This window comes from Pavona decussata, unplaced genomic scaffold, assembly GCF_977016875.1.
Source record: "Pavona decussata unplaced genomic scaffold, jaPavDecu1.1 SCAFFOLD_438, whole genome shotgun sequence".
Classification (NCBI taxonomy): domain Eukaryota; kingdom Metazoa; phylum Cnidaria; class Anthozoa; order Scleractinia; family Agariciidae; genus Pavona; species Pavona decussata.
In genome coordinates, this window is record NW_028145793.1 from 65,548 (window position 1) to 80,631 (window position 15,084).

Here is a 15,084-nt window from a genome sequence, read left to right on the forward strand (position 1 = left end):
AATTGTTTTATTATTCATCACATTGATAGCAAAGAAAAGTTTTACTGCAGAAAAGCCGGAGACGATCTTTCTTTTGACATTTTTTTTCCCTGACACACGAAAATACGTATATTGCAGGATATCTGTTGGCTTTGGACGATGAATATTCAGTGCCCCATCACAACATATTTGGGCAGTGTTACAATGTGTTGAATAAACAACATAGAATGGCCACCCTTACGAAATTTATTCATTGACTCAAAAGCTAGAACCACTTTGAACAGCATAATAAACTGTGTCACTGGAAAATACTTTTAGAGTGGTCACTCCAAGGCCACATCATTACCACTGCAAAATACGCCTTAATATAAACAGCTTTCCATTGCATTTTTGCAATAGAGAATTTCGTCAACAGACTAAACAACAGCACGGAAGTACTGCTCTTTAGCTTTCATTTGAGTATTCACACTTTAGGATTTCATCCTATGACTCAAAACGTCAGGGAACCACTTTGAAACAACGTTAGCACCAGGAACGTACACATCGGTAACTTTCATTTAATCGGTCAACAGTTTAGGATATTATCGACATGCTCCGAGTATGTAGAACTACCTTGTACAGTTTAGGGAGCAGTACCACAGGAAAGCATGCTCAGTAGCTTTCATTTAAATGGTCACACTTTAGGATTTCATCCACAGACTCAGAAGTTAGAACTACCTTGTACAGCATAACAAAAGCACCAGAGGACTAGTACTGCTCAGTAGCTTCCATGTAAATGGTCACATTTAAAGATTTCACTGATTCACTGACTCAAAAGTGTTGACCAATGGTCGCACTAATAATTTCATTCAACGACTCAAAATTAAAGTGTCAATGGTCACACGTAAAGATTTCATTCTGACTCAAAAATTACGCACGTAGGATCACACTGTCAGGATAATAAGACAGTATCACAGGAGAGCACTGCTCAGTAGTTTTCATTTGAGTGCTAACTTAAGGGCTTCATTCACATACTCAGAAGTTAAAACTAATCATGCTGACTATAGTGCTGTTATAAAAAATGGGTTTTCAGCTGTAACCAATTAAAGCTAAAATCAGGGGTGTTTTTAATATCTTACACTGTTGCTATCATGGTAGCCTATTGTGTCAAGAATTTACCATAACTTGTTCACCAATGATTAGGCATTTTTTTTGATACCAGTGTTGTTGCATCAACTGATAAAGAGTGGTAATATTGTTCTGTCAAAGTGTAAGTGTTAGAATTTTCTGGAAACAAGGAAGCATGGCAAAAAATGGGAGGGAGCAGGCGTTTTGGAAAACAGTGTTGCTATGATAGCCTATTGTGTCAAGAAATTACCATAACTTGTTCATCAATGATTTGGCATTTGTTTGATACCATCATTGTTGCACCAACAGATAAAGAGTGGTGGAATTGTTCCATTAAAGCATAAGTGCTAGAATGTTCTGGAAACAAGGGGCCCTGGAAAAAACTGGGAGAGAGCGGACGTTTTTGAAAACAAATTTAAGGAAGGACGTTGAGATTTTTTTTTTTTGCTTGAGGGGGGAGGGGGCTGCTGTATTTTTCATATGATTTGTTTTCGGAGGGAGGGAGGGGAGGGGGTGCAAAATAGGGTCAGCTAAGATGTTTGTCAAGACAACAGCAGCTGGACAATTTGGGTGATTTTGCTGATCAGCGGCTAGATGCACGAATCGAAACCCTCTTAAATTTTAACTTAGATGTCTCCTAAATATTGCTTCTTAACAATAGATTATTTGTAAGAAACAAGGCCTAGTTTACACCTTAACTTAGGGGGGTTTTGGTGAATCTCTAGTGGCCCCTGTTTCCCAGGGTTTTCTGTCACTAAAGGAATTATCCCAGAAGAACTGTGTTAGCTGACACGTTAGCTTTTAAAAAGGCCCTTAAACAATGTGGATAGACAGAAAACATATTGTATAAGTATTCTGAAACTTGTTCTTGTGTACCCTTCAACATTTTAGCCTAACTGTTAGGCATAGCAGCATGGAACTGCTACATGAAAAATTGGACTTTTTAAGGGGCAGTGTCACCCATTGTTTGCCAATAGCCAAACAATGTATTTGTATCAAAGGTAAGGTTGACTTAATAGTCCAGTTTGTGTACAACTTCTCTAAGGGATACAGAAACTAGTATAAATCATGTTTGGCTGCAGATGGCTAGGCTGGAAGTGGATTGCAACTTGAACAAATTGGCCAATTTGTTTAAGTTCAATTTATTTCTTCTTTCATCAAGAAATCAACTAATGTTTTCCTCTTACTACTCTAAAAGCAGGTTCATGTTGGAACAAAGTAAAGGTCTTTGTTTAACATTTTGTATAGTTTTGGACAAAATAAAGCAGGTAAAATTCCCCTTCAATGTGCCTATCAGGTTCCTGAGAAATGGATGACCTTTGGATGACCAAAGGTAGAGATACAATTTATTTAAGTGTCAGTTAATTTTTTTTTCATATTTATGTCCTAAAGAAAACCATTATTCCCAGTGTGAGCTAAAGTAAAAAAAAAAGTGTTAATATTAATAGATAAAACGCGCGCAACTGGGGAGCTGAAAACAATATTTTAAAATTTCATCAAGAGGGAATGTGATGCTGTTTGTCTTGAAGGGGGGCATACTTTTCTTGTGGATTTTTACATTTCTTGCCAGCCCTCCCTTCCTCCCCCTCATGTGTTACAAATGAATGGTCCCTTAAAATTTTATTAACAAATTAAAGTTAGAACCACCTTGTACAAGATAATAAACAGCAGCACAGGATTCATTTGAATGTCACACTTTAGGATTTCATCCACTCTAAGCTGTACAAGGTGAAAGGTACCATAGGAAACTTGTACTACTCACAGTTTAGAAACTAGAGCCATCCTGTACCTTGTGGGGCATAAGAAACAGTACAGGATTTAAGCACTCAGTACGCTCAGCACCTTTTATTTGAATGGTCACTCTTCAGATTTTCAAAAGTTAAGACTATCATAAAAGGCATAATCAATAGTACCACAAGAAGGAACTACCCAGTAGCTTTAATTTGAATGGTTATACTGTAGGATGTCAAAAGGTAGGGTTGACTTGCACAGCATATATAATAAACAGCACCACAGGAAAGTACTGCCCAGTACCTTTCATTTGATTGGTCACACTTCAGAATTTCAAAAGTTAGGGTTATCTTGTACAGCATATATGATAAACAGCACCACAGGAAAGTACTGCCCAGTACTTTTCATTTGAATGGTCTCACTTCAGAATTTCAAAAGTTAGGGTTATCTTGTACAGCATATAAAATAAACAGCACCACAGGAGAGTACTGCCCAGTACCTTTCATTTGAATGGTCACACTTCAGAATTTTAAAAGTTAAATCTTATACAGCATCACAGGAAAGTATTACTCAGTAGCTTTCATTTGAATCCACTTTAGGCTTCAAGTTAGAATCGCCCTGTGCAGTATAATATACAACACCACAGGAAAGTACTGCTTAGTATCTTTCATTTGAATGGCCACACTTCAGAATTTCAAAAGTTAGGGTTATCTTTCACAGCATAATAAAAAGGACCACAGGAAAGTATCGCCCAGAACCTTTCATTTGAATGGTCACACTTCAGAATTTTAAAAGTTAAATCCCGCACAGCATAATAAACAGTACCACAGGAATGTACTGGCCAGTACCTTTCATTTGAATGGTCATATTTCAGAATTTCAAAAGTTAGGGTTATCTTGTGCAGCATAATAAATAGTACCACAGGAATGTACTGCCCAGTACCTTTCATTTGAATGGTCCATACTTGAGAATTTCAAAAGTTAAGGCTATATAACTTGCATAGCATAATAAACAGTACCACAGGAAAGTACTGCCCTGTACTTTTAATTTGAATGGTCGCACTTCAGAATTTCAAAAGTTAAATCTTATACAACACCACAAGAAAGTACTGCTCAGTAGCTTTCATTTGAATAGTCACATTTCAGAATTTTAAAAGTTAAAATCTTGTACAGCAAGATAAACAGCATCACAGTAAAGTAGTGCCCAGAACCTTTCACTTGAATGGTCACATTTTAGAATTTTAAAAGTTAAATCTTGCATAGCATAATAAACAGTACCACAGGAAAGTACTGCCCAGTACCTTTCATTTGAATGGTCACATTTTAGGATTTCAAAAGTTAAATCTTGTACAGCATAATAAACAGTACCACAGGAAAGTACTGCCCAGTACCTTTCATTTGAATGGTCACACTTCAGAATTTAATTCGGTTTCAAAAGTCAGAGCCACTTTGTTGAGCATAATAAACAGCACAATCATGTAACGCAGGAAAGTACTACCCAGTAGCTTTCATTTCATTGGTCACACTTTAGGATTTCGTCAACAGTTAGAACCCCCTTCTTCAACATAGAAAATAGCACCACAGAAAAGTACATTTCAGTAGCTTTCACTTGAATGATTCAAAAGATAGAGCCATCTTGTACAGCATAATAAACAGTGGCACAGGAAAATACTGCTCAAAAGATTAACAATACACAAGATATCTCTTACCTTAGGAAGGCTTTGTAAATCTTGCCCCAGGATTTTATCTGCGTCATCAAAAGTTGCAACTACCTTGTGCATCATATAAGCAGGAAAACGGGAAAGTACAGCTCAAAAGCTGTGCCCAAATCGTAATACTTCGGGATTTAATGCCTTAAAAGAAAACATAAACACACTATGCAAATAACAGATTTTTCTGAATGGCCTCAAGTGTCCTCCGGGGCACGAAGAGGATAAGTAAGTAAGTCAGTATACAAGTAACAAGGGCATGTTGAAAACATTTGATTTTTAATCACGTATTAAACAGCCTTTTTCCCAAACGTTTTTTCTATAACAACTATATATTACCTTCTGTTTCATAAATATACCTAATTTTAATGCAATATTTACAAACTTTACAAACTGTACACATGTGTAATGAAACTGTATCTGTGCCCCAGTCATTGACGCCAAGGCCAATATAAACTAAACTGATGGATACTCAGTGATGTTCTTTGTTTGATGTCTTTCTCGTTTATCGATTGTGGTTGTATTTTTTCCTTCACCGCCGTTCTAAAACTCAAAATACCAAATGGATAAAGGGGGTAGTTTTTAAAGAAACTGTGGTGATGCGTCGATGGGGAGTAGAAACGAATGTTTGGTTTATCAACAGAGTTGATAACTAAAGGTAAATTGATCACCGTAAAGAGATTCGAGTGTTGACGTTTCGAGCGTCAGCCCTTTGTCAGAGCGAATGACAAGGGACTAACGCTTAAAACGTCAGCATGCACTCGAATCTTTTTACGGTGGCTAATTTACCTTTAGTTAACAACTCTGTTGATAAGCCAAACAATAACCCGAAATACCGTATGTTTTGCGGAACGTTTTAACGTTTTTTCGCTTGGATGATTTAGTGATGTAGCAATTTCATGATTTGTGGCCTTGGTTTGGGACATATCCCGGATATTCCAAAATCAGAATACCTCGACCAATTAAATATACTCTTTTCTGAAACATTAATTTCGATTCTTTTAGTTTGGCCACTTGGATAGTTTTCGTTACCGGGCAACAGATACAACAGAGATGTTCTAGTGTATTCCTTTTTTTTAAGAATACACAGAATATGCCCCAAAGTGTCCTAAACGCGCCCTGATAGCCAAGTGTTATTACCTAAGTCGTAATATCCATTCGGTAATTTCTGAAGAGGGGAAAATGATTACCAAAAATGTGTATGCGAACAACTTTCCTTTACCTATCGCAAAATATCACTTAGTTAAATAGAATCCTGTTGAAAAAATCTCATCATACGGTTATCATCTTTACGACTGAGTCGAGTTTCGGAAGAAACATATTTTGCAAATACATACAATTTAAATACAAATACATACATAGGTTTTTCATTTACAAAATACAAATATTATACATTTATAACCGGTTTGGAAATACAGCTAGGCTGTGTGCAACGTCGACGTATTCTACAAGCTACTTAACATTGGAAGCTTTCCTTTCTTACGAATGGTTATTCAAAGTGTTACGGGGTATTAGGGGTATAGCCTGGCCATAACTCTTAACAAATGCCAAACAGTTTTGAAACTAAATTTAATTATATCGTATTTTGGTGAAAGGAAACTTAAAAACGTGCGGAAATATAGCCCCACGCAGTGTCCCCGAATACATATTACTTCCAGAGATTTGTTTTAAGGACGGTGCCTCTTAAACAAGAAGTTCCGCTATGAAAGGCTAAGCCTCTCCTTCATCTCACACCTTTGTGGCCGTGAGATGCAAATTTAGACGCCGTTCAGTCGTGGCAGGTGCTGACTGAAGCGTCCTCTGAAAAACTATGCCTCGAAATTTCATAATATCACCACAGCAATATAAGATATCAAGTTCTAATTTGTTTAACAGGGTTTATTCTGAAAACTAAGGCAATTTTATCAATAAGGGCTGTAGACAAAGACACCTGTTGTTTGTCAGTTGGTTACGCTCCGATGGTTGATTGACAACTGAAGGTGAAAGAATGGCCAGGCCAGGCCTCATTTACACCGGAACTTCCTGTTTAAAACCGAGGTATTTTTACATACTTATGACTATGCCAGAAACGCAGGTCTTAGGAAGGGCCATTAGAATCCAAAATGAAAATTGGTGGTAACCACTCGTTTGTCAGAGATAAGGGGGATTACTTTCTGAAGATATTGTGGTGGTACTTCGGTGGGGGAGTGGACACGACTCTGTTGATAAAACCAAACATATAGTTCAGAGATAATTGAGCAAAAACAATTCTACAATACATAAGAATGTATGGTATTTTTCCCAAATCGAAGCTTAATCTTTGAAAAATGCGTGGTTACACCCAATTTTCTCTTTGGATTCCAACAGCCCTTGCCAAGATCTGCTTTCCCTGCATAGTCATAAGCCACACAAAAATACCTTTGTATTAGTTGGCACCGTCCTTCAGTTAGCCGAGAGGCACAGAACGTATGCGCATTAACAAAAGGAGGTACCGTCCTAAAGTGTTTCGACCTGTTGAAAACTGACCACACTAGCCAACCCCGAAAATATACACGTATATGAAGGGCTGTGCACTAGTCTGGCTTTCAAATAAATAAACAAATAAATAAATAAAGGTCCCTAGTTTGCACTTCACCGAAGCGCTTCGCTGTTGCTGGGCTGTGCTATCTCTTGTGACCTTGTACAATGTGTGGAAATCTTGACACGACAGGTTCCTGAGGAAAAAAGTGGGACATTGTTAAATTGCACTGAAAACGTCGCTAGTTCACACTTGCGGTTTTCATCTCCAGCTCAAACGCGACAAAAGGGCGACCAAAATCGCATCTAAAATCGCCAGTGTAAACTGGCCTTTATGATGATATGATTTGCATGTAATGATTTGATAAGATTCTCATATTTTGTGGAAGTAAGATGCTAATCGGATGAGGTCTCTTCTAGAAAAATCAACGACACAAATTTCGACTTACCCGAGTCGAAGAAGACGATCGATAAGCAAAGGTGGACTTGTTGCCGTGGCCCTGTTAGGGAAAAGAAATGGACAGTGAGAAAACGATTCAACAGCCAGTGTAACAAGCATGCTCTAAGACCTAAAATGGGACAAATTTGAAACAGTGAGAACAAGATCTTGGCTACGACTACAAACAATGAGAAAAGAACACGCTTTAAATTTGGTGTCCTAGGGCAAATAAGAATATTTTAAAGTTTTCTTTTGTTCCAAGAACAATTTCTGAATTGAACAATCTCTCTGTATAACTCATAGGCATAATTTCCAACATGATAGCATGGTATTCCACTATCCGTGGTAAAACGACAATGTATCAAGATTGCAAAAAAAAAGGAGGGGGGGGGGGGGTTGTGGAGACGGTGCGTATGCGTATCTTCAAAGCATTTTGAGATTGTGAGAACTAAAAGTTGAAAGAACACATAATATGTTCGGGCAAATGACAAGTTTAACTTGATAACAAAAACAAAATATGACAGGGAAGGAAAGGGTCATTTGATACCTTTTGGTTTTGTGCCTGGTTTGTTAGCCATGATGACTGCATGTTGATAGCTGGTGTCTTAAGCCTTTCTGGTGTTTCAATCTAAAAAAAAAAACATTGTTAAACGTGTTAGCGGGTCCATAAACTGAACTGTTAACTGACTGACTGATAAACAAACAGACAGACAAACAGAATGACTGACTGCCGGACTGACTGACAAGGGAATCAGTTTCTAAAGAAACTGTGGTGCCGGACTGACTGTCTGACTGACTGACTGACTGTCTGACTGACTATCTGTCTGTCTGTCTGTCTGTCTGTCTGTCTGTCTGACTGACTGACTGACTGGCTGGCTGGCTGGCTGACTGACTGACTGACTGACTGACTGACTGACTGACTGACTGACTGACTGACTGACTGACTGACTGACTGACTGACTGACTGACGGAAGGACGGACAGACTGACGGAAGAGGGAATCAGTTTCGAAAGAAACTGGTGTTGTATCGGTGGGGAAGTGGAAACAAATGCTTCGTTTATCAACAGTGTTGAAAAGGTAATTTGGAGGTATCTACTTTATGGCTGAAATCCATATAGCGACTATACGGCTTTCAGCCATGAAGTATATAACAATTTGGCCATCGCAAAGAGATTCGAGTATTGACGCTTCGAGCATTAGCTTTTCGCCACAGCGAATCCAAGACAGACACAATGTCTAAACAACTTACTAGCTGACAAACGGGCTGATTGACGCGCAGATGCATTATTTACAGAAGGTAAAGACCACTGCCAACTAATCACTCTAGAAACCTGGTTTACTAACTTAGAACAACACCTCTGAACCGTTACCTGACGACTTCAATTGACAACATCAAAAAGATAGGCAAACAAAAGACAAACTTACTTCTTTTGCTAAGAATAGACCTAACAGACATTTGACTGACAAAGGACGGATCGAAACGCACTAATCACTTTTTGCAGTCTTCGTAGCCAATAACAACACCGCTTAAACTGATAGACGAACAATAACATTGTGACGTCAGTCAATGTCACCCCAGACAGTCCTTCTCAGGACTACACTCACCCGGACGATCATACTTTACGGACTTACGAACCGATCTACTGACAAACGTACTGACTGGCTGGCTGGCTGGCTGGCTGGCTTAATTAATTATGGAGTAACGAAATCAAAAAACCAAATCTGAGTATCTGCAGTTCCGTAATCCGTAATCTAAACATCTTTACTCTGATATATCTTTTGAAGCTTTGAAACGATGGTAGCGTTTTTGATGTGACTCTTTTCTTTTTAAATCTATTTGGCTCATGTTTAAAGCTTTTCTTTTGTCAAAAATTGTAAAAACACATTGATAGCCTGAACTGGACTTTGGCTGACCATGTTAACCGGAAATGCTCTGTGCCTAAGTACCCACCCTGTAAACCGGAAGTGCTCTATACACCGCTCCAGTATCTGGCGATCCTGAGCTCGTGCTCTCCAGGTGAGAGTTGTAATGCTGAAAAAAGATAACAGTAATGGTGAGTATTCCGTGATACCATCTAACCACTTTCAAATCTCTGGGCATCCACGCATTATTGTGTCATTTACTAAAAAAAAAACAATTTTCGACGATTTTATCGAATCTTTCGAACTATTTCCGAATTCTATACCGAATACTGACCCAAGAACATACAAACTTCTCCGATCATTTTCCCAGAATTTTTCGAAGTAAGCAGAAGTTTACCAATATTTTCACCATTTCACTTACCTTTGGTTTTGACAACGAATCAAAGAATTTCTTGTTGTCGCCTTTGGGTTTTGTTTCTTTTTGAGCAGAGTGACGAAAGGGTAACCACCTGTTGATCAATAAAACGCTTTTATTTTAACTCTAAAACATGGCGTCAAAGCAGCTATATTGATGTACCAAAAAAATACAATCCAACCGACCGAAAAAGATGGCGACTGGATATATTTACCGATAATTCGTAGCGTTCCAAAACCCTAAAAACGCACAGAAAAGCTCTACAACCTTCAAACCTAGCATACAAAATGTTGTTAGCAGAGGGACGAATTTCGCAAAAAATATTACTTTCTGTGTGCTCATTGGCTGCGTTAGGTTCGCAAGGTATTGTGGTAAAATGTACAGCCAACATCTTTTCATTTTACGGTGGATTGTTCTCCTTTTAGAAATAAAAACTTTTTTAAACGGGTCACCGGTTACTTTGTAGTACACAAACAAGAATAGGTAGGAGCCCGTGAGCTAGAGCCTCTCTCTCTCTCTCTCTGTCATACTAAGCCTTGGAATTAACCGTTTCCCGAGTAGATTAATTCTTAGAACGGGTCTCGGGGGACCTTTGGAACGTCAACAGTTCAAATACCCAATCAAAGAAGAGCAATGATAATTCAATTGTCATACTTCATGTCTTTTCGCGGGAAAAGCTGTTCTAAAAATAAATCTACTCGGGAAAGGGTTGACTCAAGGAATTAATACAGATAGAGGCTCCTAATCTTAAGTTCCTGGAATAGAATTTTTCGGCTCCCCGATACATTGGCTGTTAGTTCTTACCAGGCTGGCCTCAGTAATTTGTGGTAATTTGTGATGGTTTGCCGGTACCAATTTATACAACTCGGTATGGGTAGTTGAAACCGCATACAAGCCACAGGTGGCCCATCACTTGGCTTGCACTAAACCCAGTCTGATATGATATGATATGATATGATATGATATGATATGATATGATATGACATGATATGATATGATATGATATGATATGATATGATATGATATGATATGATATGATATGATATGATATGATATGATAATCTTTATTTATCCACGGTACAAAATTCGTCAGCTTTAAAAATGCCTAATACTAATCTACTCGGGAAAGGGTTGACTCAAGGTTGACTGTAGGATGAAGGAACTGCGAGTGTTACTACTCCCCCCTGGTTGGGATGCTAGTCCATCACAGGATAACCAGCATGAAGTGACAGCGTAGAGCAAAGTTCTTGCCTAAAAGGAAGCTAGACTATGGCAGAGGCTCAGTCCTCGAGCCACACATCGTCCAACGCGCTAACCACTACATCGCCACGCCCCCACAACTGGGTGGTGAGACCGTAAATTGAAGTAACGTTTCTTTAAATAAAACAATAACAACAACAACAATAAAACTACCTTGTGTCATCGAACATCAGTGGACAGTCTACACCACTATCAGTTGTTTTCTGTACCGCCTTTGTGGCAACGTTTTTTAAAGTTTTTATCGGACCCTGTAAAAAATGCAATACACAAGAGTAAAAAAAAAAATGAACATTTTCTTTTTAAACACGGCAGTCTTGGTTACGAAAGAAACCACTACAGTAGACTGCCGCTATCTTGAACAGACACTAGTTTCCCTTGGATTGTTTTTCTTTGATTACTACCTTTACTAACGCGTCAACATAAATACAGGATCTTGAAATTTAGGATGTGTGTTCAGAGTTTACTTCTTCTAATTCAGAAGCATTATTGTTGTAAAACTACACGTTTTGCTAAGGGGACAGGGGGGGGGGGGGGGGTCTCTCTCCGTGTGCCCTGTGGTCGGGAATATGTTCTCAAGTACCAGAAAATTATCGCAAGTCCCCCAAGGGACCGGGAGGTTGGTAACAAGAAGACGTCAATCCTGCATTTGAGAAAGAGAGAGAGTTAACTGTGCAACTGAGGTTTATGCGTTTCCTACTAGACTAGTGGGAAAGCATCTAAAACTGTTAGGAATCATTCTACATACCTCGGAGATATCATACGGTCTGACAGGCGTGGAAGGAACAGACTTGGCCGAGGGCAGGTGCCACAGGCGAGGCTGGCTAAAGAATCCAATGAAATGACCCGTGTCACGGTACCACACCCTGAAAAGGAAACAAAGAAATAGCAACTTAAACATTGCTAAGTCGGACAACGGATCTTGCTTCATTAAATAGAAGTATTTCCCCGCAGTTGTTTAATAAAGCACTACCACACCAGATAACGAGAGATCAACTTTCGTGGTCAAATTTAAATCCACCCTTTCAATAGACTTGCTCACAAGTCGAGCTCAGGGAGCGCGAAGCGCGATCGTCAGAGCAGAAGCGAGTGAGCGTGAGCTCGCCAGGTCCATTCAAAGAGACGCGAGCGAGCGACTTTGGGAAAGTCTACCCTTTCAAGTACACTCACCCTAATAGGGTGGCATTTCCAACACCATACAGCCTCAATGTGAGCGGAATTCAAATTTGCAAAACACAGTTTTTCTTAATTTTGGCGGGAAGTGCAGAGAATCGATAAAGAAGCTGAACTGTTAAAAAAATAAGGGTCACCGACCATCCAAGAAAAATGGATTCAAGAAAAGTAATCACAACGGCTACCAGCCCTATGTGTGTTTAGATTTCTTTGGCGCGCGCCCTCGGGTGACATGAATTGCGTGCGCAGAAAGGATGCACAAGAACAAGTAATGTGAATGTTTTTAAAGTCAATCCAGTTACCTGACAGAACAGTCCGTTGAGGCAGACACAATGACATCAGAGCTTTGCACGTGCTCTAGTCCAACAACTCGCGTGAGATGACCCCGCCAACAAACAACCTGCTTGATTACATTCTGAAAGAAAGAGAATTTTTGTAAAGATTAATTATATTATTATCCTAAACTCCCACGCGAACAACAAATACGCTAAAAATCGGCAAAATTGTCTTGTCATACGACAACGTTGCGCTCTTTTTAGTAAAAGTAAATCCGAAATTTATGGTTGATAAAGCTATTTTCCTTTTTAATTATGTACAGTAGGTATGAAGAAATGAATCTTTGATCATGGCTATAGATTGAACAATAGTCATACGGGAATTATCTTTCGTAGCCTGCTTTAGCCTTTACCAAAGCATAAGAATCCTCGAATCCACTATAAGAATCCACTATCAGCGGCCAAGATATGAGCATTACATGTAACCAGACGGTACGAACCATCACGTGCGCTGTAATGGGACAGTTGCACTTGAATGGGCTGGGTTTTTTTGGTTTCTACATCCTCCCCCCCTCCAAAAAAACAAAAAACTACCGTTTTCTCATTCTTCGAACATGTTTCTTACTGTTTAGTCAAATGTGATTATAGATATAATTAATTGGTGTCGTCCAATTTGGTCTGTAATCACATTCGCACATGTACACTCTGAGCATTTTCACGGGGATTTTGCCGCGTTTTGGTCAATACTAACTGCAACAAATATTGATCAAAGGATTTTTGCTCAAACATGAAAATGCGCTTAAAGTTCTGTGAGGAAAATATCAAGCGATTTCTCAAAGGAACGACAAATTATAATCGATTTTGTTAGCGATTTTTCCAGGACGCATTGGAAGAACTTGAAACAATTGTTCAAATGTTTTCAATCCACTTTCATCCGAGCCACCCCCGCTAAACGTAATTAACCTTAGCTTCTGTGAATAAGATTCAACAAAAGTGCACCAATTTCATTAACGTTTTCATTGTTACAAATATGTCTTAAAGCTATTCAAAGTAATACTACAAATAGAGGACACTGCCCCTTTAATTAAAATTGTTCCACTTTTCAAGTCCGAACTGCAAAAAAACTATCTCCTATTTCAGACCACAAAATGCTCAAAACGTCTGACCGTAACAAGCATACATACACCCATGTTACCCCCACAGGGGGAACCCCCTTGGGGTGGGGGAGGGGTGGGGTGATCTTCGCTCACCTTGGGTTCTTTTCTTATTTCATCCCTACTGCCCTCCTGGTCCTCCTCTTGATGTTCTCCGCTGTTGCTTTCAGTTGGAGGATGAAGAAGAAAGTTACCCACATCCCATACCGTGATGTACCCCCCTGATGATGATAACAAATAATAAAAATAAATAAATCACTTTACTTAAATGTCAACGTATTTAGCATAGAGCACTAATTGGGGACACTTTCTGGATCGAATTGGAATTTAGAATTGTTGGTCTTTGAGAAGGGGGGAAAACCGGAGTACCCGAAGTAAAACCTCTTGGAGCAAGGATGAGAACCAACAACAAACTCAACCCACGTATGACGCCGAGTCCGGGAATCGAACCGGGGCCACATTGGTTAAAGGCGAGTGCTCTCACCACTGTGCCATCCCTGCTCCGCATGGTGATCAGTGGCTAATTCAGGTCAACGTATGATGATGCTTCAACGCAAATCTTTTTCCACGCCACTTACTTATATATTAGCGTTTAGTACTTTACAGTGTATTTATTCTCGTATAAAGCTGGATTTATATTATGAGCAAAATCTGCTGTGTACCGGCAGATTTTGATAGCTGCTGTTTCAGATGCATGGGAATCGTCAGACTCTTACGACTGCAATATGTCAATAAACGTTTCCAATCAAATTTTGTACGATATCAAGATCCTTTTCTATTGGAATAAACTTGTTTGGTTGTGATGTATTATCCTGCTCTATTGAGAGAAAAATGTCTTCAGTTGATACGGTTGGTCACCTAATTTCAGCCGCCAAGTAATTCGAGTGAAACGGCTGAGCATGTTGTGAAACATGTATCAACCGTTTCAGCTAAAAAAATTATGCTTGAACACTACAACCAAATCAATAAAAACCAGTCGAGGTTGAAACGGTCAGTATAGTAGAATACGAACCAAGTAACTTTTAATATGCAAGGTTGTCAATAGCTTGGGACTGCAAAGAATTGATCATGACAAATTGAATATTTGGAAAATGACACATTTATAAGTTGAATAAGCAAATCAGGTAATTATCCCTAAAAGTTGTGTGCACTGAAACTGTCATTAAGACAGAATACCAATACCGCTTGCACGAACAACGTTGACACTACAATCTTAATTTATCTTACTTTTTACGATATCTATGAGAACAATGAGCATAGCTACAGTTGTGTGCATAGCGACCTGGCCTTTTGGGTGGAAGCGAGGCTGAAGTTGACTTTACAAACTCAGAGTTTTTCATATGTAAATGCAAACTAGTTAGCAGAAGAACAACAGGATTTCTATCCGAAAAGAAGTGAGGTTTGTATCAAAACAAGGTCAACTCCAGCCTCGCGTATAATCCAAGGCCAGGTCACTAAGCACAGGACAACAACAACAATAATAATGA

The 15,084-nt window shown here is 39.0% G+C and overlaps 1 protein-coding gene across 1 annotated transcript in view; it reads right to left on the reverse strand.

The window, feature by feature from the left end:
- Window positions 1–4,783: 4,783 nt before the first annotated feature.
- The window catches only part of LOC146450598 (WD repeat-containing protein 64-like), a 46,450-nt gene continuing 36,149 nt past the window's right edge, over window positions 4,784–15,084 (reverse strand). The window contains exons 27-35 of the mRNA XM_085100191.1: window positions 13,694–13,818; window positions 12,471–12,583; window positions 11,744–11,861; window positions 11,152–11,246; window positions 9,745–9,832; window positions 9,412–9,492; window positions 8,008–8,088; window positions 7,471–7,521; window positions 4,784–7,218 (exon numbers count right to left, since the gene is read on the reverse strand). Of these exons, the coding sequence (XP_084956317.1) occupies window positions 7,168–7,218; window positions 7,471–7,521; window positions 8,008–8,088; window positions 9,412–9,492; window positions 9,745–9,832; window positions 11,152–11,246; window positions 11,744–11,861; window positions 12,471–12,583; window positions 13,694–13,818 (803 nt within the window). The 3' untranslated portion in view covers window positions 4,784–7,167. The remainder of the gene's footprint in view (window positions 7,219–7,470; window positions 7,522–8,007; window positions 8,089–9,411; window positions 9,493–9,744; window positions 9,833–11,151; window positions 11,247–11,743; window positions 11,862–12,470; window positions 12,584–13,693; window positions 13,819–15,084) is intronic.